General features: G+C 54.0%; 12 protein-coding genes across 12 annotated transcripts; 5 read left to right on the top strand and 7 right to left on the bottom strand.

Annotated features, from left to right (window-relative positions):
• Positions 1-16: 16 nt before the first annotated feature.
• On the top strand, positions 17-1,754 carry P170DRAFT_432501 (uncharacterized protein). The gene has a single exon (XM_024848276.1). The coding sequence runs from the start codon at positions 202-204 to the stop codon at positions 1,549-1,551; it is 1,350 nt and encodes a 449-aa protein (XP_024710276.1). The 5' UTR covers positions 17-201; the 3' UTR covers positions 1,552-1,754.
• Positions 1,735-4,442, bottom strand: P170DRAFT_374386 (SNARE-binding exocyst subunit SEC6). Its single transcript, XM_024845285.1, has 2 exons — positions 4,271-4,442; positions 1,735-4,212 (listed from the first exon to the last, which is right to left on the bottom strand). The coding sequence occupies exon 2, from the start codon at positions 4,170-4,172 to the stop codon at positions 1,893-1,895; it is 2,280 nt and encodes a 759-aa protein (XP_024710275.1). The 5' UTR covers positions 4,173-4,212; positions 4,271-4,442; the 3' UTR covers positions 1,735-1,892.
• A 189-nt stretch (positions 4,443-4,631) lies between these two features.
• On the top strand, positions 4,632-5,491 carry P170DRAFT_432499 (mitochondrial 54S ribosomal protein uL30m). Its single transcript, XM_024848275.1, has one exon. The coding sequence runs from the start codon at positions 4,855-4,857 to the stop codon at positions 5,137-5,139; it is 285 nt and encodes a 94-aa protein (XP_024710274.1). The 5' UTR covers positions 4,632-4,854; the 3' UTR covers positions 5,140-5,491.
• P170DRAFT_432498 (sphinganine-1-phosphate aldolase DPL1) lies at positions 5,452-7,682 on the bottom strand. Its single transcript, XM_024848274.1, has 4 exons — positions 7,515-7,682; positions 6,954-7,431; positions 6,764-6,897; positions 5,452-6,701 (listed from the first exon to the last, which is right to left on the bottom strand). Exons 1-4 carry the CDS (start codon positions 7,607-7,609, stop codon positions 5,690-5,692), a joined length of 1,719 nt encoding a protein of 572 aa, XP_024710273.1. The 5' UTR covers positions 7,610-7,682; the 3' UTR covers positions 5,452-5,689.
• Positions 7,683-7,763: 81 nt separating this feature from the next.
• Positions 7,764-8,104, bottom strand: P170DRAFT_28770 (uncharacterized protein). The gene has a single exon (XM_024843218.1). It carries the CDS (start codon positions 7,996-7,998, stop codon positions 7,804-7,806), a length of 195 nt encoding a protein of 64 aa, XP_024710272.1. The 5' UTR covers positions 7,999-8,104; the 3' UTR covers positions 7,764-7,803.
• On the bottom strand, positions 7,832-10,038 carry hcsA (homocitrate synthase). The gene is made up of 5 exons (XM_024846244.1): positions 9,789-10,038; positions 9,502-9,731; positions 9,354-9,434; positions 9,233-9,300; positions 7,832-9,174 (listed from the first exon to the last, which is right to left on the bottom strand). Exons 1-5 carry the CDS (start codon positions 9,850-9,852, stop codon positions 8,211-8,213), a joined length of 1,407 nt encoding a protein of 468 aa, XP_024710271.1. The 5' UTR covers positions 9,853-10,038; the 3' UTR covers positions 7,832-8,210.
• Positions 10,039-11,165: 1,127 nt separating this feature from the next.
• On the bottom strand, positions 11,166-12,099 carry P170DRAFT_421597 (DUF4448 domain-containing protein; the record flags this gene model as incomplete). Its single annotated transcript, XM_024847374.1, has 2 exons — positions 11,166-11,968; positions 12,027-12,099. 2 exons carry the CDS (start codon positions 12,097-12,099, stop codon positions 11,166-11,168), a joined length of 876 nt encoding a protein of 291 aa, XP_024710270.1.
• Positions 12,100-12,986: 887 nt separating this feature from the next.
• Positions 12,987-15,521, top strand: P170DRAFT_452519 (uncharacterized protein). The gene is made up of 6 exons (XM_024851281.1): positions 12,987-13,076; positions 13,171-13,487; positions 13,570-13,967; positions 14,255-14,334; positions 14,622-14,990; positions 15,126-15,521. The coding sequence occupies exons 2-6, from the start codon at positions 13,176-13,178 to the stop codon at positions 15,428-15,430; spliced, it is 1,464 nt and encodes a 487-aa protein (XP_024710269.1). The 5' UTR covers positions 12,987-13,076; positions 13,171-13,175; the 3' UTR covers positions 15,431-15,521.
• A 683-nt stretch (positions 15,522-16,204) lies between these two features.
• P170DRAFT_432492 (U4/U6-U5 snRNP complex subunit SNU66) lies at positions 16,205-18,470 on the top strand. Its single transcript, XM_024848273.1, has one exon. The coding sequence runs from the start codon at positions 16,303-16,305 to the stop codon at positions 18,349-18,351; it is 2,049 nt and encodes a 682-aa protein (XP_024710268.1). The 5' UTR covers positions 16,205-16,302; the 3' UTR covers positions 18,352-18,470.
• A 342-nt stretch (positions 18,471-18,812) lies between these two features.
• P170DRAFT_432491 (uncharacterized protein) lies at positions 18,813-19,685 on the bottom strand. Its single transcript, XM_024848272.1, has one exon. The coding sequence runs from the start codon at positions 19,232-19,234 to the stop codon at positions 18,959-18,961; it is 276 nt and encodes a 91-aa protein (XP_024710267.1). The 5' UTR covers positions 19,235-19,685; the 3' UTR covers positions 18,813-18,958.
• Positions 19,686-20,243: 558 nt separating this feature from the next.
• P170DRAFT_460934 (putative aspartate aminotransferase) lies at positions 20,244-22,010 on the top strand (the record flags this gene model as incomplete). The annotated part of the gene is made up of 6 exons (XM_024851988.1): positions 20,244-20,363; positions 20,424-20,502; positions 20,626-21,266; positions 21,316-21,603; positions 21,652-21,711; positions 21,759-22,010. 6 exons carry the CDS (start codon positions 20,244-20,246, stop codon positions 21,858-21,860), a joined length of 1,290 nt encoding a protein of 429 aa, XP_024710266.1. The 3' UTR covers positions 21,861-22,010.
• Positions 22,011-22,097: 87 nt separating this feature from the next.
• Positions 22,098-23,779, bottom strand: P170DRAFT_505597 (NAD(P)-binding protein; the record flags this gene model as incomplete). Its single annotated transcript, XM_024854302.1, has 6 exons — positions 23,464-23,779; positions 22,935-23,395; positions 22,561-22,860; positions 22,412-22,462; positions 22,241-22,312; positions 22,098-22,172 (listed from the first exon to the last, which is right to left on the bottom strand). Exons 1-6 carry the CDS (start codon positions 23,675-23,677, stop codon positions 22,098-22,100), a joined length of 1,173 nt encoding a protein of 390 aa, XP_024710265.1. The 5' UTR covers positions 23,678-23,779.
• Between the last annotated feature and the right edge of the window lie 5 nt (positions 23,780-23,784).

The following is a 23,784-nucleotide window of genomic DNA, read 5'->3' as shown; positions in this document are numbered from 1 at the left end:
AACTCCTCCGCCATCAGTCTTTTTGCAGATTCACTTACCGACTGAATCGAATCTATGGGTTACATGTGGAATAAATTACTGAATTTATACCCATCCAATTCATATTAACCTTTGAAACTCCTCCAAGCCAGCGAGACATGCTCGACGTCATACCTCTGCCATCCAGCCAAGCCTAATCCTCGTCACGATCATCGCCAATAGATGATCCTCTTCCCCAGACCATTTCGGCCTCTGGCTGTTCCCAGACTCTGGCTCAGCTCTTCAATTCGATCCTATCATCCCCAAAACTATCATACGATCATGTCTTCCCCGCAACAACAGCAACAGCAACAACAACAACCGCGGAAGCAAAGACCCAGACCACCCAAGCAGGAGAGCCATCGAGGCCCCGCAAAGAAAGAGAAACGACCACAGCTAACACACTTCCTCTGCCTCCCACTGGTCAATTCCACGTCTCTCCCTCAACTCGAATCGTCTCTCGCAGCATTCAAAGCCGAAATTCCTCGCGCAACAACCCACCAAGGCCAAGACCAATCCGCAGAACCACAGCCCCTCATTCCCGATGCCGCAATCCGCCCCGTCGGCACTCTCCACCTTACCCTCGGTGTGATGAGTCTCCCCAGTAAGGAGCGACTCGACGAGGCGATTGGCCTCTTACAATCCCTCGACCTGGTAGCGCTGGTGCGCGAGGCGGAGAGGATCGCGCGCGTGCGTGCGCAGGGAAGAGGAGCCCGAGAACCTGCGCTGGAAGCGCCGGGGTCTGATAGATCAGGAGATGGGTCGAATGAGCCGGGAAATAGGGGAGACGAGGGTGCTCCGAGCCCGTTTACCGTCTCTCTGGAATCGCTGCATGCGCTGCCACGCGCACGCGCCGCTACCGTATTGCATGCTGCGCCGGTGGACTCGACGTCGCGACTGTATCCGTTCTGCGAGCTGCTGCGGGATAAGTTCCTAGATGCTGGGTTTCTGCAGGGCGAAGTCCAGAAAGATGATGCACCGCAGCAGACCCAGCAGGGAGGGAATAGCAGCGCAAATCATCCCTCGGAATTGGAATCGAGACCTTTAGGTGACGGCGTTTCCTCTAAACAACCAGCCGAGGAACCCTCTCTTCTCGAAGAAATGCCCGCCGAAGTAACAGAAGGTGTCGCGAAGAACTCAGACCAGCCAATAACACCCTCGCCGTCGAAAACCGCCTCTCGAAAACCCAAATCCCGACCGCTCCTCCTGCACGCCACAGTCGTCAACACGATCTACATCAAGGGCCGATCCCGAGGAGCAGGGGGCGGCAAGAGCCAGAAAAACAACCGGTATTCGTTTGATGCACGGGACCTCCTTGCGCGATATCGGGATTACCATCTCGACGGCCAGAGCGAGGATGGGAACACATCAACCCGGGGCCCCTTCGTCTGGGCTCGTGATTTCCCTATCGAATCTGTTTGTATCTGTGAGATGGGCGCTAAGAAATTGGATCCGGAAGGGGACGAGAGTGGGCTGAATGCTCGGCTGCGAGAGAAGTATATGGCTGTTGCAGAGAGGAAGTTGGATTTTTGATCTTTGGTTAGGATCTAATGTCTGGGTGACTTGGTGGAAGGAAATGTCGAGGCATACGATCTACGTGGCTTGGATATACCCCGGAATTTGCTTGTTACATCCAGAGCCGAGCACTGTGCATATAGAAGTGTGTTGGTTTTACATTTATACCCAAAGCGCAGCCTATCCTGCCGCGCTGGAACTGCAATACAACAGATATCATCATCAGGGAACAAACTGACTGCTCCCTCGAACCATATATGGGGGAAAACTCCAAACGCCGCGCTTTCTAAAGACATCATGCCCCTGCCATAACAGCTATGCAGCAAGCAGCAAATGCACAAAATCCAATCCAATCCAATCTACCGCACCTTGCCCATAAGCGTCTCCATACCGCGTTCCACCGACAACTCAGCCGCTTTGGCCTTAACCGCACTCGCCATGCTCCTTTCAAAATCATCCCTCGACCGCAAGACAGTCTCGACCCACGACAGCTGCAGATCCCAGTACTCGGTCTTGAAGCTCTCGTAGATAGCGACGACGGGGGGCCCCTTTTCAGCCTCGAGCAGGCGCACCAGCCACTCGACCAGGCGCCACTTGTCCTTGATGGTGGCGGCGAACGAGTCCGGGTATTTCTGGAAGAAGGCGAAGACGGTGAGGACGTCGTCCTTGAACTTGTCGGTGTAGGGGTCGGCGTGGCGGCGAAACTTGACGCCGCGGTTGTGCACGGAGGAGAGGTAGCGGACCAGCAGCTCGTCGGAGAGCTCCTCGACCAGGATGTCGGTGAGCGAGGGGTGCAGGACGGGGCTGTAGTCGGCCATGTAGTCCTCGAAGGTGGAGGTGATGCGCTTGATGGCGAAGTCGCCGTACCAGCGCTGGGTGAAGAACTCGGGGATGGTGGTGCGGAAGTCGGTGGCGAAGATGGTGTCGACGAACTGCGAGAGGCAGTAGGTGCTGAGGTCGACGTAGCCGTCGCGCAGGGCGTCCAGCTCCGGCAGGGCGCGCGACGCCATGTATTTCGGGTCGACGATGGGTTCCAGATCGCGCTTGAATCGCGAGAGGTAGCCCATCTGGCCGGTCTCTTCGTTGTCGTCGATGCAGGCAATCTGGTCGTTGGCCACCGCGACGAGGTAGTCCTGTAGCAGCTGGAGGCCGTCGAGCTGGTCGCCGCCGGGGGCTTTGTATTTGTTGCACTCTTCGTCGATGAGGGTCTGCCAGGTGGTTTGGCGGGCTTTGAGCACGCGGAACATGGCGTCGATAATACCCTCGACCACATCGGCGCGGGAGGAGGAGCTGGAGGCGACGATCTGCTCGCGGATCATGCGCCACATGTCAGGGAGGGTCTTAGTCCGGAAGAAGCCTTCGGGGTTGGTCTCAATGACGTCGGGCGATCTCTCGATCAGGCCCTTCCTGTCGGACTCGGTGATTCGGTCCATCCAGTCCTCGACGGCGCTGATGATAACGTCCTGCCACTTGCGGATGAGATCCGGCTCACGGTCGTCCAGAACGTTGGTTCCAAGGTCAGCCTGCTTCCACCCAAGCTTGTTCATCTTCTTGTAGTACTTCTCGGTCCAATGGATGATGGAGAGCAGGTTGTCAGGAGGCAATTCCGGATCGTCGATCAGACCGACAAGGAAATCATGCATCATCCGATGGTAGATATCGGTGTAGGTCTTGTAGATCTTCCATTTCTTCGGCATCAATGATTGCATGCCTTGCTGGACGGTAAAGAGGTCGTTGAAGAACCACCGGAAGCTCTTGTCCAGGATGTCAGGGTTACCCAGGAATTCTTCCTTGGTGTTTTCGAACTGATTCTGCGCGTAGAACTCGATCGCCTGCATGAACTTCTCTTTGTAGCCCTTGACCGTCTTCGGCCCGACATTCATGGACTTGAACCGACCAGCCAGATCCTGATGGTCCTTCTGCGCCTCCTGCAAGGCACGAACCGTCTCGTCGTTCTTTTCCTCATGCATCACAACCACCGCCAGTCGGACCACCATGCTGGGATTGTCCGACTGCACCAGCGGGATGATGTTCATACAGGCCGTGCCGAGATGGTCATCAAACCACTCAACCACCGAGTCCAGCCCCTGGAAGAAATCATCCAGCGTCGCCTCACTACTCGGGTCCTGCACCTTGCGAATCTGATCCATCGCCTCGTCGCGAAAGTCCCGCAACCGCGAGATCTGCATGTGCGCACGCAGTAGATTCGGCTGATTCTCCAGATCCTCATCGTCCTCCCTCAGCAGCGACTCCACCTCCGCCAGATCCTCACTGAAGTTCTCCAGGCCCTTTTTCATCGTCAGGATCGCTTCGAAGTTCCGCTGGATCTTGGCCAGTCGGTCGATCTGCGAGAAGTCGTCGACGCTGGTCTGCGACTCGGCGCACAGCTTGTCGATGCCCTGGAGCTCGTCCTTGGTCTTCGAGACCTGCCGCTGGCCTTCCGTGAGGGCGTTGATGCTGCGTTGCACGGACTCGAGCTGGCTCCGAAGTCCCTCCCGGAGCTGCGAATCGACGGCTGCTTTCTTCCGTGAATATTCGGCCTTCAGTCCCGCGATCTTATCGAGGTCTTCGGGGTGACGCAGGATATCTTCGAGCCGGGGCATGGCCACCGTTGCGTCGGGGTCCTCCGCGCGCGCCATGGCGACTGTGTGTGTATTTGATCGTGCGTATGTGTACTGCCTGGAAGCGTTCGGATGAGACTAGTTTCCAACGCAGCGATCAACCCCAGGATACTCACCGAGCAGAGTGACCGGACCCAAATGTACTAGACAAGTTGTCCGTATGCGCAGCAGCCCCTCACGAAACACAGCTGCGTGTGAGGCTCAATTTGACCCGCAAAATGACCAAATAACCAAACCAGAGCAAGAACAGACAATCCAAGCCTGCAATGATGCGATCGCCAAGCTCCGTCTCGTCAGGGTCGCGTCGATGTCACCGCAATCACTCGGAATCCCCAGCAATTCCGCTCCCACGGCGGCAGAACGCAGCCACGTGACTCCCCGCCCAGGCCGGGCGACCGAATCGGGAGGCCAAAAATCCCGCGCTTTTCGAGATGTCGACAGTTTCCCCAGCTCCATATCTGCCGTGGAGTGATCGATCCCTTGACCTCCGGACAACGCTGAAATCGTCAAGACTAGACCAGCGAAAGTCAATACCACAGAACAACATTCAAACCGAACCTCGACTAGCTCGCAATTCCTCACCCCGGTCCGAAAAAAAAAGAAGGGAAAAAAAAACACAAACCTCCGAACTTGCGATCGAAAACCCGACTCCAACCTTACGAAGAACTTATTTTACCACGTCGAGTGCAATTAATTCACAATGTCGTACTTCCGCATCACCCTCGTCCGCTCCGCCATCGGTCTGCCGCGCCGATCAACAGACGTGCTCAAGGCGCTCGGCCTCAAGAAGCGTATGGGCACCGTTTTCCACCCCGTCTCGTCGTCCGTGGCGGGTCAGATCATGCGCGTCAAGGAGCTCGTCGAGGTCCGGGAGGTCGATAGACGGTTAACGACGCAGGAGGTGCGTTTGGAGCGGAAGCCGGACCCGGGATACTACGTTGAGAAGCGATCAGGTGCGGACTACAAGGAGAGCCGGAGGCTATGAGCGCAGTCGTTGGATTGTTGGCTTGATTGCTTAAATACGTGGGCTTATGGTCTATTGTTTGGACTGTTTCTGGCGACTCTGCTCTCATGGTGAGGTGCAGGGGGTCTGGTTTCTGGGCTTGATGGAGATGTCGTTTGGGACTCGGATGACATTTTACCCTCTCTTGTCTGTCTATCTTGTTTTTGTTTATTTGCATGGAGCGATTTTTGTGTTTTATTTACCTTGGTTGATGCACTTTTTTGAGGTGTCGAGATATGGAGATCTCGTCTCGGATGGGTTCGGGTCGGAATGACTCTTGTACTATACATACTATGTCACCATATTAAATTGAGTGGGATTCTTCTATGACAATTACATCGGGTTTGCAGGTACACTGATTTACTCAGTTCGACTAATTAAACGCATCACCCAGTTGCAACACCTCAACACCAAAATACCGACTATGTTGTAGAGGACATGGTTGAAAAGTCCGGGACGAGTTCCCCATATAAACAGCTCGCTTTTATAGACTTGGTAACAATGGAATTCTCTCAACCAAGAGGAAGTCCATCTATGCTTTATACAGAGTGTCGAGAAAGCCTTCTGCCAGACGGCTGACGATACTCTTATCCGGCATGCTGCCGGCTACACCGTAGAGGGCAGCCGTATCACCACGCTTGATGACATACGACTTGCCTTGCCGCTTCCTCTCCTCGGCCTTGTCCAGTTCCTTCTCGACGACTTCGATGAGGTCCGCGGTCAGCTTGTCGATTGCAGAGGCGGTAGGAATGGTGAACGCTACGTGGATAGCGGCAGGGGATTGAAGAGCGTTGAGATGCCACCCCTTCGAGGACAAAGCATCGGCCATATCATAGACGTCAACACCGCCGTTCTTGCTGGTGAAGGCCACCACGCTGACCATAGGCTTTCCAACAATTTCGAGGGTCTTGGAAAGGAGAGGATGCTCCTTAATGGAGGTTTCAAACTTCTTCGCCGCGCCAACGATCTCCAAGCAGCTGTTGATATATCCAGTCTCTCCAACACTCATCAGACTGGTCCAACAACCCGCAATCAGCGCACCAGGGCGGGATCCTGCCACGGACGGAGACGCGTAAACGCCACCGGACCAATCGGGGTAGATGAAGTATTGGTGGCTACGGAAGACCCTGTTGCGGTACAACACAACGGAGTTACCTTTGGGAGCGAATCCGTACTTGTGAGTATCGACACTGATACTTGTCACACCGGGAAGACGGAAGTCGAATCCACCTTCCTCTTCGTAGGGCGACGGGAATCCGGCCTTCTTGAGGAATGCAATGACGAAAGATCCCAGACAGCAATCCACGTGAAGAGGGATCTTGTACGACGTGGCGAGTCGCGACAAAGCAGGGATGTCATCGATGATTCCATGAGGGAAGTTCGGTGCGGATCCGACAAGAAGGACGGTGTTGGAGTTGATCAACCGACGGACAGAGGGGATGTGGACCTTGTAATCCGGAGCCGGGCAGGGAACGCGGTGCAGCTTGATTCCGAAGTAATTCGAGGCCTTGATAAAGGCAGCATGAGCAGTGTCAGGGATGATCCTTGGGTGATAATTAGCATTTCTATTATGACCGGCGGCATGGAAGAAAGCCTGTCGACTCACATTTCTGGTTCAGTCACACCACGCTCCGCATACGCCTTGTTGCGTGCTCCCAAACAGGCCATCAGGATAGATTCGGTACCGCCGCTGGTAGTCACACCAGCGCCGTCCGAGGGTCCATTGAATAGAGCAAGCACCTTTTTCATCAATCAGCCATCATGCTGACCTCAAAGGGACAGGCAAAGTAACATACCATAGCCACAACTTCAGCCTCCATTTTCCGAACACCAGGGAAAACATCCGGATGGATTGGGTTCGCCACGCCGAACTGTCCAAAAGCCTCGGTCTGAAGCTTCAGGAGGTCCTGTCCGCCATGATACACGGCACCGCTAACGCGACCATCTTCCCATCGAGTATGCTCCATATTCACCAGCTTTTCCAGCTCGGCGCGGATCTGCTCGGGCGTCCATCCTTCCTTGGGGAGCTCCAAATACCTCGTGACGCCAGGACCGTTTGGCACGAGTTTTGACTCGAGGTTCTCAATCGCCGTCGAGACTTGCTTATCGACTTGGCCGCGGACACCGGGGATTCGGAGGAAGACGGAATAGAGGAAGAGGCGGACGGCGGCGTAAACGTTACGAATGCTGCCGAAGATACCGTAGCCACGAACGGCGTAGAATGCCTTGCGAACCCAGCGGAAGATGAAAAGAATAAAGACAATGTTCCGAAGGCTGCGTTGATGGCGTTAGTCGGTTAGAATGCAAGCGCGACAAATGGAGGCCGGGGAAGTCAGAGCGGGGGACGGAGAACTCACAGGTCCAAGTTCAGGGCGACCAACTGCGCGTTAGGCGTTCTGCGGTAGCCAAGCAGCTTATTCTGCAGGGCAACCGGAAGAACCGACGAAGCCATGTTGACGTGGATGCAATCGGGGAAAACGAATGAAGGGGCGACGTCCTCCAGAAAGAATGGCGATGGAAGGACGGGGAAGAGGAAGTGGGAAGATCGGATGTTCCAGGAAATGACTAAAATGCAGCCTCGGCTTCCACATGCAACCTTGCATACTGCGGAGTACTCACATCCCAGACCTAAACTAATGCGCGATACTACGAGTCATTGCAAGATGGAAAAATCTGAAAGCTGCCGAAATTTGGCATTCGGTTTATTGTAGGAAATGCAGCCAACCACTTCGCGACCTGCGTATATACAAAGTTCTTCCAGGAAACAAACAACACCGATATTTCCATCCTTTTCTTTTTTTTCTCATTGAGACAACAAAAGACGGCTTTTAAACACCCCATAACCAATGAATCCCGAAACACATAACATCAAATCATAAAGGAAAAGGAAAAAGACAAGCAAAAGGGAAAAAAAAAGATCTTCTCTTCTGAGGAGCCGCTGAAGGAGTATGATCAAAGCTCTAGAAAGACACGGGGAAGTTTACTTCCGACAGGTATAGAAATCCAAGAGGAATTGCAAAGAGAAATAAAGAGAAAGGCAAAAGGCATCAAGTCTAGACGGGGATGCCGTTGGCAGCCTGGGCAGCCAGTTCCTTCTCCTTGGCGGCAAATTGAGCCTGCTCATCAGCCGTCAGATCAAGAAGGGGCTTGTCCTCTCCGGACTTGATGTTGCGGTAGTAGGCGCGGATGATACTGTCGGCATCATCGACGGCAATGGGTCGGATATCGGCAAGAGCCTTGATCTTGGCCGTGCACGCCTTGTACTGGTTGTCGGTCATCTCAATGTTCAGCTGCTGAGCACGAGACTTGATGGCGTTCCAGCCCGTCAGACGAGAAGCGAAGTGGACGTATCGGGACATTCCGAAGTCGGCAGGGTTGATGATCTCGTAGGTGCTGGGGTTGTTGAGGATGGCCTTGGCGTGGATACCGGCCTTGTGGGTGAAGGCACAGAAACCGGTGATGTAGTTGTTGAAGGGAATGTTCACCTCAACAGCCTCGGCCACGAGATCCTCGATGTCCTTGATCTTCTCCAGCCTGTACTTGCTCTTGACGTATTCGGGGTCGGCAACCATCATGCGGGCCATGAGACCACCAAGAGGGGTGATACCGTTACGCTCGCCGATACCGAGGACGGAAGTGTCGACGTGGGTGGCACCAGCCTCCAAAGCGCAGTAGGCGTTGGCAATGGCGCAACCAGTATCGTTGTGGAAGTGAGTCTCGATGTCACATCCCACAACACCTCGCAGGACACGGACGAGCTCGTAGACCTGACGGGGAGAAGCGCAACCGACGGTATCGGCGATACCAACACGGTTCACGCCAACCTTGTCAACGGCAGAGTAGATGGACAGCAGGTCAACCAGATCCGAACGGAAAGAGTCCTCGCTGGAGAATCGGATCTCAATGCCCTTGGACTTGACGAATTCGATGACCTCGATGGCGGCGTTCTTGATGTAAGTCATATCCTTGCCGTGGGAGTGCTCCCGGAGGTAGGAGGAAGTTCCAATAACGACATCACTGGCCTAGTTGTTAGATATGACATGTCAATGCCTTGAAACTTGATGGATGCACTTACACTCCATCAACACCAGTCTCGACGGCGACGCGAGCATCATCCATGTGGCAACGAATGTGAGTCAAGATCTATCGCAAAGTATTAGCAGGGGGACCGGGACTTTCGTTGCGTTACAACATACCTTAGCCTTGAGACCGAGGTTGCAGATGGCCTCGCAGTCCTGTCTCGACTGCTCGGAAGCGCAGGGGCTGGTAAGCTCAATCTACCGCAGCAAAATCTTGGTTAGTCTAGAGTCCTCATGATTATACATCGACATTCCAGTGACTCACGTAGTCGACACCAAACTCATCGAGAGCCTTGGCGATCTCGATCTTCTTCTGGGTGTCAAAGAAAGCGTTGGCGAACTGCTCACCCTCACGGAGCGTACTCTCGATGATCTGGAAGCGCGAGACATTGCTGAGGAAATCGGTCACGCCGACATTGTGGCCATAGGGGTTGCGAGTTGCGGAGGGGTGAGGGTTCTGGCGGGTCTCGACGGCAGTGAAGCCGGGGTGTTCACCTTTGCGATAGGTTTAGCGACAGTGATACAGGAACAAGCAGAGGCAAGAGAACGTACCATTGGCATTGGTGGGAGCGCCATTGCCTTGCCCATTGGGCTCATTGTCTGCACCGGGACACATTGTGGAAAGATGGAGGGATGGTGGGGTAGACTGAGCAAGTATGTTAGAGCAGAGAGCGGAGAGTGTGCGAGATGGTATGAAGATAGGCAATGGAGGAGGATGAAAAGGAAGGAAGGAGATGTTTACCAAGTCTAAGGAGAGCGAGAAGAAGATAAAGGGAAAATACTAACAGTGAGTCACAGGAAAATATTCAGGACGAATGCTTAAATGCAGAGACGCAGCGCAGTCGAGAGCGGGAAGAGTCATAGGCCGGGAGCGACCACGGCGAGTGGGGGGAAAAGGCGGGCGTCGGCCAGTCTGATTCAAGCCCAGAATGCGAAAATTTCACACGCCGAGCAGCGCTTTGTGTGGGGAACCACTGAGCTACCGTAGACTACGGAGTAGTAATGCGTATTACTACAGCCGATAATGCTCTACTCCGGAGTACGCTTCGCTTTTGCCACCGGCAGATCTCAAATTCTCACAAATTTCGCCTTCCGCAGGGTAGAGGATAGGTCCGGGGCGATTGGAAGCCATCCTTCGCTTATGCATCTTCCCATTTGTTAAATTCAAAATACAGCGTTTAGTGCGTTCTGGTGGAAAGGGTTCCTCTGATAGGGTTGGTCTGCTTTGGGACCCGACATCGGCTGAGCCGTCTGCGAGGGCTGGTTCCGTCGATTCGCATCAATTTTGAGAACCAGAAAAGTCAAATATGAATGGTATTTTTCCTTGACCCCTTAAAAATACAGGACGAGAATAACAATAATTTCAATAAAATAATTTCAATAAAATAAAACAGTACGGAAGAGCCTCGACTCGACAGAATTGGTAATCATCAACCTCTGGACGACGGAGCAACTATGATATCACCTGATGAGATAATGGCCTCCATCGCGATGACTCCAATTTTTTCCGCGAACGTCATCGTCTCCGACACCGCCGTTGGTCACCTTGGATACTGGCCATTTCGTACTAATTCCGTTTCTCGCTCTTCTCGTTGGCTGAATAATTACTAGTTTCTTGGTTGCTCGGTGTACATCCAGACCGCCTCCTTTTTGTCAGGACAATTCAGCCACTCTCCAAAGGATGGGAGTAGTTCGACCAAAAAAAAAAAAAAAAAAAAAAAAAAAAAAAAAAGGGCCGGTGCAATAAGCTCATGCGATCCTTCTGGACTGAATTGTGGAGAGGTACTAATGCACCTGTTGATGTTTATACAACTTTATTCTACTCCATTCTCCCAAAACGAGCGACTGTCGTGCCATAATATAACAAGAAAGACAGCGCATACTTCGTCGTGCCCTAGCTCGTTAATCCATACTGAGCCTAAAGCCCCGTCAATTCTTCCAGCTCTTGAATTTGGAGTGATCCCGATTGAATGCATAGCTTGCCGTGCGTTCCAGATCATCGAACGCGGCTGACTGATTGATAGCAGGCAGTCCCGAGTCTACGTCATCCGTAAATTGTTTCCAGTGCGGCGGACTGTCACTCTCGGACTCGCCTTTGCTCTGCCCCATGCGTTGGTCCCTGGACTTTCCGACCCCATATCCACCAGAGCCCATGATGTTCCCAATGCCAATCTTTCTCCGGTTTCGCATGCCGAAAAAGAGGCCTAGCACCACAGCGACCACCACGGCGAGACTCACGGGGAGCCCAACGTAAAGTGCTATCCTGTTGAATGGTAATTGAGGCGATGGTTGCCAGTGCTCAACAGGCTTGCGCCGAAGTATGACCGTTGGTCCCTGTTGGACGCTCGCTCGCCGATCCGATTCAAGATCAAGCTCGATGATATAGAGGGTCAATGCGTTCTGCGACTTGCCTTGCAGCCATTCTTCGAGCACGTGCACGGGGGTGTAGCCGTAGCTATTATCCGTTCTCTCCGAGGTGAACGCCGAGTCTCCTGCCGTCGAGTTCGAATACCTCAATTCAATGGTAATCGTGGCGTTGAGAGGATAGAAGTCGGCATTCCAGGTCACATAGTATGTCGCGTCGACCAGAACATCGGCTCCATCCTTGGGGAGGCAAAAAGGTGCGAAGGATCCGTTCACATCAGTACACACCGGAAAATCACCCGGGGGAGATTCGTGGTGGTGCCAAGACAGATTCCCATGAGAATCGGTGGTAGAAATGTTCAGCCGTTCTGTGCATGGCATGGTCAACCACAGCACATCCGCTCCTCTCATAACAGAGGTACTTACTGTGGTTGGTTTTGGTAGCAGCACCGAAGCTCTTGTCTATGAGGAGTGTCGCTGCTACCATAGCAGCCAACATGGCGTGGAGATAGATTTGGAATGACCGCATTTCCCGAATAGCAAGCGCAAGGAGCTGATGCGAAGTGAGAATACTTCAAAACTAACCAAGCTGTTGATAAGAGAATGCTTTTATGGTAGAACGAGACTAATCATGCTGGCTGTATCGACATCCTACCAGACAGGCCATGTTGACATAGAAACCGACCAGGCAAAGCACATTGACCGAGTAAAGAAGGTGCGATGAATAGGTAGTGTCTTGGGAAACCATGACCATGAAGAACCCATGCAATGTTCATAATTCGTGCCAATCCACCTCCGGTCATTCCTGATGTAAAATGCTTCTTCCGATGCTTCCATGGTTGCTCTCCTGTCAGGTGTCAGTCACATGGCTTGCCCTAAAAAGTGGCACCATGTCTTTCTTTTCCGACAGCCTCTCGACTCCTCAAGGATAGGCATTTGAGCCGAATGAGCACAATAAGAATAGCCAAGGCAAGGATGGATATTCATTGCCACCACTGTCTACTAATTATGAAACATTCATCGCATCAGAATGATCCATAGCTATCGAGCTACGCTGTCGGCGATCATGGTGACATAAGCAGGGAGCGATGTTTTGACACGACATGGGCGTAGGAATGAACGGGGAAAACTCTGGTGATCGGGCATGATTCGTCGCAAGATGGCAATGGACAGCGAAAGCGACGATCGCAGAGTCATCGAGCAGGCTAGCGACGAGGAGACATCGATAATTCCACCGGAAATTAGTGGGATTCCATGGGCTTCGGATTCCCCGCTACGACGGGAACTGCTGATTCGCCTTTCCCCGTTTGCGTTAGGCCACCTGTCGACGCCTCTGCCTTCTACTTACGTCTATCGTGGCTGTTTCATTCTACCACAACCCAGGTGCTCGTCTTCCTCGCTGCCTGCTGTCCGTACTTTGGCCTCCTGAATCGTCCATTTCCCTCCCAAAGTGCGCCCATTTCATCATCTCCCCAGGTTCGTGCATCCTCATCGATGCCCTGCGTCGACCCATAACATCTTTCGCGTCCCCCTGTCACTAACGCGTCGTTTCCCCTTCCCTGCCGCTTAGCAACCATGCGCTTCCTTCAGCTGCTCCCCGTCCTCCCAGCTTTGGCTGCCGCGCAAGAACAGGTCCCCATCGGCGACCGTGTTCAGGGCTGGTTCAACAAGGCCAAGTCCTACCTGCCAACCGCCACCCCCGTGATCCCTACGGTCGAAAAGGTGGTTGAGCAGAAGCTTCAGGAGAAGGTGGTCACCAACTTCAACCTGAGCAACTGGCAGACTCTCCTCGAGCCGTCCTCGGATCCCCAGAACTGGCTCCTTTATATCACTGGTGGAAACAAGACCTGCTTCGGACGCTGTGGCCAAGCGGACAAATCGTTCAATGTAAGGGCTAAAAATATAAAGGGGCAAAAGTGCTCCGAGTGCAGGGTTCATAGTGGCTAACGATCTTTCCCATCCGATTTAGGAATCCGTTCTCCTGTTCTCTGCCGATCCTACCGCTCCCAACTTGGGTCGCCTGGACTGCGAATCGAACCAGGTTCTTTGCTCCATCTGGTCTGCCGGTGCCCCGTCCGTCTGGCACTTCCAGGTTCCCCAGGCCCAGCTTGGCGAGGAACGACCTCCCACCACGCTCCACACCGTGAACCTGAACACCACCACCGTGACCGCCGAGACGATCTACAAGGTCCACTCCGAGAAGACGTACGAGAACAAGCCCGCCTACGAGGGTGCCTTCCACCCCACGGATGGCTGGCTTGCCCAGAACGGACTTTTGATCCCGGCCGGCTACATCATCTACGGATTCAGTGCGATCCCTAGCTGGCTGTTCATGATTGGTATCAGTTTCTTCAGCCGTACCATGATGTAAGTCGCGACTATTGGTCTTGGGGTTGTGCTGAATATCACTGACCCTCAATTTAGGAGCCGTCGTCTTGGAACCCCCGGGGCTCCTGCTCAAGCCCCCGCTGCTGGCGCTAATTAGACATCGCTGCTCATGAGGATGACGATGTTACCTTTCGATTTGCCATGGTCAGGGATGTATATATAATGAATAGCAACACTTTAGGAGAAAATGGACATTGTTTGGTTTTGGTCATCCATCCATGAGATGCGTTGAATTTTTATTTTGGGTTTTTTTTGAAACTTAATAGATACATATTTGGATCAACGTTTGTGTGGATTCATATACTGCCTTGTGAGACAAGCAGTGCTATTCAACCCTTTTTGAGTCGTAGATCGTGGTTGAGATCATGAGATGCCCGTGTAATCTATGCGCTTGAATCGAAAGAAACACTATCAAAGCTTAAGTAGTGGTCTGTGTAAAACATAATAAAAGACCATGCGTCAATGCACTTCCCCAGACCAGTCTATTGGTTTAACTCCTTTCGCGTATTCCACCATAGACCGGGCCATGAAAATCTACAAAGAAAACCTCGAAACATCCGCAAACCTCGTCACATGACAGCACCCCAAGCTACCCGCTAAACGTCAATCAACACCACCTTGAAAAAATTGAAGAACTCAACAACACTCGAGATCATCCTCCCAAATCCCTCAAAATGGCCGACCTCGATCGCCTCCCCCCGTCAACGACGGCCTACGTGGTTGCGACAGCCATCATCGCCGGCGTCACCGGCTACTTCCTCGGCCAGGGCTCCTCGCTCGGCCTCTTCTCGACCAAAGAGAAGGAAGGCTGGCCGAACAGCTACAACGTGAAGGTGCACCGGGACTCGTCCGACGAGGAGGGCGACGACGAAGACGACGACGAGGAAGAGGAGGAGGATAGCGAGGAAGAAGGCGACGGCGGCGAATTGGCCAGCTTCGAGAACAACAATGAAGAAGTGAAGCTGGTGCTGGTGGTCCGGACGGATCTGGGCATGACGAAGGGTTGGTCTTTCTTCTTTCTTTCTGTCTTGTGGATGGGATTGGCTTGCTTGTTTGATTTCTACAACTACAACCTTCATCGCAAACACAAACACCCCAAAAAAGATCCTCAAAGCTAACGCGAAACTGCACATCTAGGAAAAATCGCCGCCCAATGCTCCCATGCCACCCTTGCCTGCTACAAATACCTCACAGCCTACACGCCCAACTCGCCGATCCTGCGCCGCTGGGAACGACAGGGCCAAGCGAAGATTGCGCTGCAGATCAAGTCCGAGGAGGAGCTGCAATTACTGCAGGCGCAGGCCATCAGTCTCGGCCTTTGCGCGCGGGTGATCCAGGATGCCGGACGGACTCAGATCGCCAGTGGAAGTCGCACGGTGCTGGGGGTTCTGGGACCCAAGAGCGTGGTGGATGGCGTTACGGGACACTTGAAGTTGCTGTAGATGGAGAGGGAGGGACATGCATGTATTATATCATAGCGAGGGAACGAATTTTCTTTCTTACGCCGATTCGGTGGCTCAACGCAATGAAATCAAACCGCATCCTAAGACCGCATAGACAGACCCCCAAAGCACGAAGCATTCGGCGAAGTCGAGCGCGACTCATCGCCTCAGCCAAGCTGACTTGATATACAGATAGATGCAGTGCCCAGATACTCGCAACCATACGTAACTACAAAAACTAGTGCATAAAAAAAGGAATGTTGGCAAGCCATGGTTAGTCTCTAACCTCAGCGACCAACGGTCGATTCGGTGAAGAGATCAGGAATATGGCGCCGCCGACATCAGGCCATCCAGCCGAACATCACCTAAACGGGAGCTCAAGACCAGAGTGATACCCAACGCCGACATTTGATCTGAGATCTGTCGACCGGAAATAATAGACACCAAGCATTAATCAGTGCCTCCGTATAACGTCGAACTGTCCAGCAATCAACCGAAACACAAATCAGGCCGTCCTTGCGGAGCAGACATCTTCGTGAACAGGATCGCTGGACACAGATCCGTAATGTTGTTCATGAGAGAAGAAAAAGAAAGAAAAAAAAAGTCGGCGGAAGAAGCGGGCCCCTTTTATCGGTGGCGCCAGCGCGCTAAGGATTTTTGCCCGCGCTAAACCTTGCCGAGGCTGGTTGCATTACGTAAGGAATTCTGGTCCGCGGCCTGATCTGGTTTGGTCTGGTTTGGCTGGCTTCAGTTGGCTCTTATCATCGCCTTCGCCTTCACCTTCACCTTGACGTCGACTTGCCTACCCTCCTCCATCGCTCGCGCTTTTTATCGAACCCCGCTTAACCGTTCTGTCCTCCGCAGTCGCCACCATGGCCGACGCTCTGTCCATCGAACAGAACAACAAAATCCGGGTGGCCCTGGGGTTAAAACCCCTCCCGGTGCCGGGCGCCGACGCCGGGCTGGCGTTCCAGGAATCCGACTCGGACGACGACTCGAGCGGCGCGTCCGGCGATGACGAGCCCGGCAGCACGCTAGAGTCGCGGGAGGCGGCGGCCTCGTCGAACTGGAAGAAGATGCAGGACGACGCCGAAGCGAAACGGAAGCGCGAGGAGCGCAATGCCGCCATCAAGCGAGCGCGCGAGCAGGCGCAGAGGGACGCGAAGCTGCAGGGCTCCACGCTGGGAGAGTCGAGCGATATGCAGGTGGACACGAAGACGTTTTTGCAGCAGGCGAAGAAGAAGCAGAAGAAGATCGAGAAGGAGCGGGCGCGCAAGCTGGCTGAGGAGCTGGAGGAGCGCGAGCGTGCGGCGGAGTACTCGTCTGCCGACCTGGCTGGTCTCAAGGTGGGACATGGTGTGGGGGATTTTGAAGGCGGAGAGGAGCATATTCTTACGCTAAAGGATACGACGGTGGATGAGAATGAAGAGGAAGGCGATGAGTTGGAGAACTTCGAACTGAAGGAGAAGGATAAGACGGCAGAGAAGCTGGAGTTGAAGAAGCGCAAACCGGTCTACGATCCTACCGAGGAGAACTCCGGAATTCTGGCACAATATGACGAGGAAATCGATGGCAAGAAGCGCAAGCGGTTCACCCTTGATGCCAAGGGCTCGACTGAGGAGGAGCGCGAGGCCAAGCGCCAGGAGGTATCCGATAAGTTGAAGAAGAATGTCATCAGCCTTGACTTCGACGCCGAAACGCCGAAGTCTGATTACATGGACGTGAGCGAGATCAAGGTCAAGAAACCCAAGAAGAAGAAGGCCAAGGCCACCAAGCAACGAGCTGTTCTGGACGAAGACGATATATTCCCTACGAGCGAGTCGACAGGGACGCCGAATGGTGCTTCTATGGATGTCGACACGAGTAATGGCCAGCCAGTCCCCGCCCCGGCACCCCGGAAGCCCGCCAGGGAGGATGTGTCGTTTGTGGATGACGACGACCTACAAGCCTCTCTCACGCGCCAGCGACGAGCTGCCTTCAAAAAGCGACAGAAAATGCGTCCCGAGGATCTTGCCCGACAACTGAGAGAAGAAGAATCACAGACCCCGATGGAAGTGGAGACACCCGCCGACAATGAGGAAGAGCCTGGATTGGTCATCGACGAGACTACCGAGTTTGTGTCCAATCTGCAGAAGCCTACGCTGCCCGAACGACGCGAAAGGGCAACCACAACACCGGGCGACGAGCCCCGGGCTACTTCGGAAGAACCGGCTGTCAAGGAAGAGCCGGAAGACGAGGTGGGCGACGTGGAAATGGGGACATACAACGATATCGAGGACGAGGAAGATCTGAAAGAACGCATCAAGCGCGATGAATCCCAGGCCAACCAGCAGATCAGCGGGACTGGACTGGACGAAGAAGCTACACTCGATTCCGGCCTGGGCGCGACGCTGTCCATGCTCAAGCAGCGAGGCCTGGTCAAGTCGTCCGATGCGGCGGATCACACATCGCTTATTCGCGATCGCCAACGCTTCCTGAGCGAAAAGACGCGTATGGAGACCGATGCCGAGAAGCGTGCCCGCCAGCAGCGTGAGCGTGACCGAGCCTCCGGCAAACTGGACCGCATGTCGGCTCGCGAGCGGGAAGAATACGCACGATGGGAGAACAAGCAGCGTGACCAGCAGGATGCTCGTCATATGGCGGAGGTCTTCAACCGGGAGTACAAGCCCGACGTGCAGCTCAAGTACACGGACGAGTACGGGCGAGCGATGAACCAGAAGGAGGCATTCAAGCACCTGAGTCACCAGTTCCACGGCAAGGGCAGCGGCAAGATGAAGACGGAGAAGCGACTGAAGAAGATCGAGGAAGAGCAGAAGCGCGAGGCGATGAGTGCGTTGGACAGCAGTCAGCACACGGGTATGAACAACGCCATGGGAGCGACGGCGCGAAAGAACCGCCAGGCCGGTGTGCGACTGGGATAAGAATTAATGACCACGCGATGCATGGCGGTCATAGTCCGGTCCTTGCTTGCATGTAGTTTTAATGAGCATCGTTCTTCGTTTTGTACAGGATGCAGTATACCAATACACTGATTTGGGACAATTTGATACAACAGGGTTTCATCTTAGTATATTCACCTGTGAAAGGGATAATCTATATTGGTCTATAAACACCACGAACTCGTTAAATACTCAGTACAGTGGATAGAGACTGGAAAGTCGCATTGACCAATGACTACTTCGTGGGCCTATTCCTGCACGGAGCTCTATTGCGTAGTATAAATTGGCCCCTACGTATAAATAGATTGCCTAATAGTCCATGGTAGGACATCAACCCGCTTATTTCAGAGAAACAGCATCCACCTAGACAGAACATTCTACTTGCTTTCCCAATAACAGTCCTCTCAGAGACCGCGAGTAAACTCACCATGGCCGCTCCGCACGATCACTCTCTGTTCGAGCAATTCCGCATCCACGACACCAACTATCGAATAGTCAACGGCCAGCCAATTCCCCTCTCCATCCTCGTGCCCAAGTCCATCGTCGGCAGTAACGCCACATACCCCCTCATCGTGCAATTCCACGGAGGCTACCTCGTCTGAGGCGCCGGACGGGGAGCATGGGTTTGATTACGAGGCGGGGTTGGGGACGGGGGATATGCAGAGGGGAGTGCGAGGGTTGGCGAGGGTTTGGCCGTAGGATGATGTTCTACGGTACTACGTGATATGTAACTGACCGAGTGTGTAGTACAGAAACCAACGGTGGACGGATTGGAAAGCGAACCAGATCGATTTCGCATCGGAGTTACCCCGTTGAGTATGCCGCACAGGAAGGAAACCATGTCTAATCCGCTGGAATCACCCATTCGAGACCAATTGGAGGTGGAAGAGGGATTATCCCTCCCCAACCCGCCAGCGACTACGCAAGCCTGTCGATCAGATTAGATCACTCTGCTGCTCGATCTGTGCCCGGAGAAGAGCAGTGGCGGTGTTTGGCTTGGTCGAAAACAGTATAGTAATCCGGGCTAGAGGTGCAGGACTCTGTGCTGTCGTGAGGAGAGCTCCGGGTAAGGATAAAAATAACCAGAGCAAAGCTGTCGGTTTCCTCGATCTAGGGTTACCAGAGGAACCGCAGGAAGGACTGCTGATGACTTGGCGTGTGGGGAAATTAACCGAGATGGAGTGGTGATTGTTTTGGGTTGATGGGCAGATCTGAATATAATTCAGTAAGAATTGAAGATGGACAGAGAGAGATGGACTGTAGGGTGATATTCTCTCGGATGGACCAGGTAGAGCCATGGGAAGTGAAGAGTGAAAGATGAAGCCTGACATTCGGGAGTCGAGAGAACTGAAAACTCCAACTTCCCCGAATCCCGTGAGGGGAAGCCTCAGGCCACGGTGGGGGCCTCCTCGATCCGTTCACCGAAATGGCACGATCATTATTAGTTTTAGTTATTATTCTTACTTCCTCCGTAGCTGAGGTGGTGAGCCATATGGTCTGGGAGACGATGATATCAGAGTAAACATCCATATCCTCAACACAGGACATGTAAACACCGGAAATACAGGAAGTAGAAATAACCACCAACAGAGAAAACGACATAGAATTGAGTCAATTGAAACAGACACAATGAAACAAGAAACAAGAAATCAACCATAAGAAAATAGGCAAACCCCGTGATCGCCCAATTTAACCGCGACTGCGGAGGCGGCGGCCAATCCGCGCCGACCGCTTGGGCTCCCCGGAATCTCCCTAGACTTTCCCTTTGACTCAGTCCCGTATTGATCTCTCCCTCTTATTTATCTCTTCCTTTCCCCATCCTGCTTCTCTTTCATCCATCTTCCTGTCCACTCCTCATCTCTCCCACCTGCACAATGCTCTCCACCCTCCGAGTCGCCGGCCGCAAGGCTGCTTCGCGTGACGCTAGCATGCGCACCGTCGTCGTTGGCGCCAGAAATGCCTCGGCCTGGTCCAATGTGCCTCAGGGCCCTCCGGTATTGCGCTCCATCTCATCCGTCTCCTGCGACGTCATCAATTGACTCAATGCCTTTTAGGATGCCATTCTGGGTATCACCGAGGCCTTCAAGGCCGACTCCTTCAAGGAGAAGATCAACCTGGGTGTTGGTGCCTACCGTAAGGATTCCTCGCCCCGGATGTTTCGTGTTTCCCTCGAACCATCGCATTCTCATCGCAATGGATTGAAAACCATGGGGGAAAAATAAAATCACATAAGAATCAACTAACGTAGCTCTGTAGGTGACGACAAGGGCAAGCCCTACGTCCTCCCCTCCGTCCGTGCCGCCGAGGACAAGGTGGTCGCTTCGCGTCTCGACAAGGAATACGCCGGCATCACCGGTATCCCTACCTTCACCAGCGCCGCCGCCGAGCTGGCGTACGGCAAGGACTCCGAGGTCCTCAAGGACAACCGTCTCGTCATCACCCAGACCATCTCCGGTACCGGCGCCCTGAGAATCGGCGGTGCTTTCCTGAAGCGCTTCTACCCTCACGCGAAGAAGGTCTACCTGCCCACCCCCAGCTGGGCCAACCACAACGCCGTCTTCAAGGACGCCGGTCTGGAGGTCGAGAAGTACCGCTACTACAACAAGGACACCATCGGCCTGGACTTCGAGGGCCTGCTGGCCGACATCAAGGCCGCCCCCGAGAACAGCATCATCCTGCTGCACGCCTGCGCCCACAACCCCACCGGTGTTGATCCCACCCAGGACCAATGGCGCCAGATCAGCGACGTCATGAAGCAGAAGGGCCACTTCGCCTTCTTCGACATGGCCTACCAGGGCTTTGCCAGCGGTAACGCCGACCAGGATGCCTTTGCTCCCCGTCACTTTGTCAAGGAGGGCCACAACATTGCTCTGTGCCAGAGTTTCGCCAAGAACATGGTAAGATTTTTTTCTCTCTCTTTCTTGTTGCTATGTCTGACGTTGGTAGGGTCTCTACGGAGAGCGTGTCGGTGCTTTCTCGCTCGTCTGCGAGAACGCCGAGGAGAAGAAGCGCGTGGAGTCGCAGATCAAGATTCTCATCCGTCCCTTCTACTCCAACCCTCCCATCCACGGTGCCCGTGTCGCCTCGACCATCATGAACGACGCCGAGCTGAACAAGCAGTGGCTGGGTGAGGTCAAGGGCATGGCCGACCGCATCATCGAGATGCGCGCTCTGCTCCGCAAGAACCTGGAGCAGCTGGGCAGCAAGCACGACTGGTCGCACATCACCAGCCAGGTAAGTTCTCTGGGGACCAGGGTTGAGTATATACTGACGTGACCATAGATCGGCATGTTCGCCTTCACTGGTCTGAAGCCCGAGCAGATGGAGGCTCTCGCCAAGGAGGTAAGAAGTCTCAACCCCATATCAGAATGACCCACTGACTCGAGTAGCACTCCGTCTACGCCACCAAGGACGGCCGTATCTCCGTTGCTGGTATCACCTCCGGCAACGTCCAGAGACTGGCCGAGTCCATCTTCAAGGTTACTGGTTAAAAGTTGGAAAAGTCGTTCCTATGATAAATAGATCTACCGGGTCTTAGGGCCCGATGTACTGATATCCGATGTCTGTTACATTAGCAATTTTGAGTTTATATTATGAATCTCTTTATCAGTTAGAATATAGGATATGTTTGATGGCATTTGATGATAGCATCTATGAACGTGAGTGATAGTAACACAAATATCTACAGTCTAAATTCAAGTTCAACCTCAGAACAGTCTGACCTAAACCTACTCCCAAACCAACACCGCCTTGATAATCTCCCCTGCCTCGACTCCGCGCAACGCCTTTTCGTAATCCTCGGCCTGAGTCTGATTAGCTCTTGTTCACTAGGGGGTGACATGAAGATGGGTAGAGATCAGGGCACACTCACAGGGACTTTTGTCACGAGACGATCTACGGGAAATCGTCCTTCGTAGTATGATTGGATGATTTGAGGGATGTCCTTCATTCATTAGCATTCGTATTCGCATTACCCAGTTCATTATTCTTTCTTTCTCGCACGAATGAATAACAAGAAAGAGAGAGACAGATAGGAACTCACCACCCCCGGAACCGAATCTCCCACTAAACAACCCATGATCGACTTCCCGCTCTATAGTCAGTCAGTCAAGTTAGCATCACCACCACCAACCCCACCTCCCCCAAGAACAACCCCCCAGCCCAGAGAGAAGAAAAAAAAAGAAAACCCACCTCAACAAACCCCAACCCCTGCATCCCGACAACATACCCCGGGGGCGGAATCCCCACAAGCACAATCCTAGCCCTGGGCGCCGCCACCTCCATCGCGGGCTCCATGAGCTCCGGCACGCCCGTGGTGTCGATCACGACGGAGGGGCCGGCCGGCGCAATGGCCGCGACAGCGTCGCGCAGGTTGAAGCCCTTCGCGCGCGTGTTCAGGGTATGCGTGGCGCCGAGGGCTTGTGCGAGGCGGAGGCGCGCGGGGTGTTGGTCCACGGCGATGATTGTGGAGGGGGAGGATTGGATGGTTGTCTAGACGAGTTGGTTAGCTGTATCCATCATGGGTTGACAAGATGGAGATAGGGAAGTGAGGGAAGGCAACGAACCAAAAGCGCCGCCATGCCCACGCCCCCCAACCCCATGACCAGAACCACATCATCGGTGCCAACCTTCGCAATGCGCCTCACGGCCCCCGACCCCGTGAGATAGCTGCACCCGAGCGGCGCAAACAACGCCAGATCCGAATCGCGCCTCAAGAGACCCCTGAGACTAAAGCACGCAGACTCCGTCACAACCGTATGCCTCGCGAAGCTCGACTGGCCGAGAAACGAGCCCCAGATGGACGGGTCCTCTGCGCCATTTCTGTCTCCGGCTCCGGCTCCGGCGCCGGCAGCGAAGTTCTTCTTCCCGGTGTACTTGTCGGCGTGGGTGAGGCTGGTGCAGTGCGCGGGGTGATCCTGTCGGCACTGCGCGCAGGCGGCGCACGAGGGGAAAGTGAGGAGGACGGGGTCGTTGAGGCGCAGGGAGGTGTTGGGGTTGGGGCCGAGGGCGCGGATGAAGCCGGCTCCTAGAGTCGATCAGATCATCTAGATCAGAGAAGGTGTACAGGGATGAGTGAAGCGTGGATTGACTCACCCTCGTGGCCGAGGATCTTCGGATACCGAATCCCGAACGCCCCCTCAGGCACGCCCGACACGAAGACGTCGGTGTGGCAGAGCCCTGTGGCGACGATCTCCACGAGGACTTCGCCGGGGCCGCAGGAGATGGGACATTGGACGTCCTGCAGGGACCAGTTGGCGGTGCCGGGGGAGGTGGGTTCAGCGGCGACGATGGCTTTGGTGGCTTGCATTGTGGGCAATTGGGGAGGAGGGACAGAGGGGGAGGGGGAGGGGGTAATTTTAAGGGAATTGAAGCAGGAAGATTTGAGCTCGATCAGGCTGTGGGCTGCACTGAGCC

Source organism: Aspergillus steynii, assembly GCF_002849105.1.
Source record: "Aspergillus steynii IBT 23096 chromosome Unknown P170scaffold_1, whole genome shotgun sequence".
Taxonomy (NCBI): domain Eukaryota; kingdom Fungi; phylum Ascomycota; class Eurotiomycetes; order Eurotiales; family Aspergillaceae; genus Aspergillus; species Aspergillus steynii.
This window is presented reverse-complemented; position numbering and strand designations above follow the sequence as displayed.

What these genes read in the sequence shown, in the direction of transcription:
- P170DRAFT_432501 (XM_024848276.1), top strand. Translation starts at nt 202, where the DNA reads ATGATCCTCTTCCCCAGACCATTTCGGCCTCTGGCTGTTCCCAGACTC.
- P170DRAFT_374386 (XM_024845285.1), bottom strand. Translation starts at nt 4,172, where the DNA reads ATGGCGCGCGCGGAGGACCCCGACGCAACGGTGGCCATGCCCCGGCTC.
- P170DRAFT_432499 (XM_024848275.1), top strand. Translation starts at nt 4,855, where the DNA reads ATGTCGTACTTCCGCATCACCCTCGTCCGCTCCGCCATCGGTCTGCCG.
- P170DRAFT_432498 (XM_024848274.1), bottom strand. Translation starts at nt 7,609, where the DNA reads ATGGCTTCGTCGGTTCTTCCGGTTGCCCTGCAGAATAAGCTGCTTGGC. An exon ending in GTCGCCCTGAACTTGGACCT is followed by an intron (nt 7,432 to 7,514) that starts GTGAGTTCTCCG and finishes CCATCAACGCAG; the next exon opens with CCTTCGGAACATTGTCTTTA. An exon ending in GGTGTGACTGAACCAGAAAT is followed by an intron (nt 6,702 to 6,763) that starts GTGAGTCGACAG and finishes TTATCACCCAAG; the next exon opens with GATCATCCCTGACACTGCTC.
- P170DRAFT_28770 (XM_024843218.1), bottom strand. Translation starts at nt 7,998, where the DNA reads ATGGGGTGTTTAAAAGCCGTCTTTTGTTGTCTCAATGAGAAAAAAAAG.
- hcsA (XM_024846244.1), bottom strand. Translation starts at nt 9,852, where the DNA reads ATGTGTCCCGGTGCAGACAATGAGCCCAATGGGCAAGGCAATGGCGCT. An exon ending in ATGAGTTTGGTGTCGACTAC is followed by an intron (nt 9,435 to 9,501) that starts GTGAGTCACTGG and finishes TTGCTGCGGTAG; the next exon opens with ATTGAGCTTACCAGCCCCTG. An exon ending in ACCTCGGTCTCAAGGCTAAG is followed by an intron (nt 9,301 to 9,353) that starts GTATGTTGTAAC and finishes ACTTTGCGATAG; the next exon opens with ATCTTGACTCACATTCGTTG.
- P170DRAFT_452519 (XM_024851281.1), top strand. Translation starts at nt 13,176, where the DNA reads ATGCGCTTCCTTCAGCTGCTCCCCGTCCTCCCAGCTTTGGCTGCCGCG. An exon ending in TTCTTCAGCCGTACCATGAT is followed by an intron (nt 13,968 to 14,254) that starts GTAAGTCGCGAC and finishes GAAACTTAATAG; the next exon opens with ATACATATTTGGATCAACGT. An exon ending in GGATCTGGGCATGACGAAGG is followed by an intron (nt 14,991 to 15,125) that starts GTTGGTCTTTCT and finishes CTGCACATCTAG; the next exon opens with GAAAAATCGCCGCCCAATGC.
- P170DRAFT_432492 (XM_024848273.1), top strand. Translation starts at nt 16,303, where the DNA reads ATGGCCGACGCTCTGTCCATCGAACAGAACAACAAAATCCGGGTGGCC.
- P170DRAFT_432491 (XM_024848272.1), bottom strand. Translation starts at nt 19,234, where the DNA reads ATGGGTGATTCCAGCGGATTAGACATGGTTTCCTTCCTGTGCGGCATA.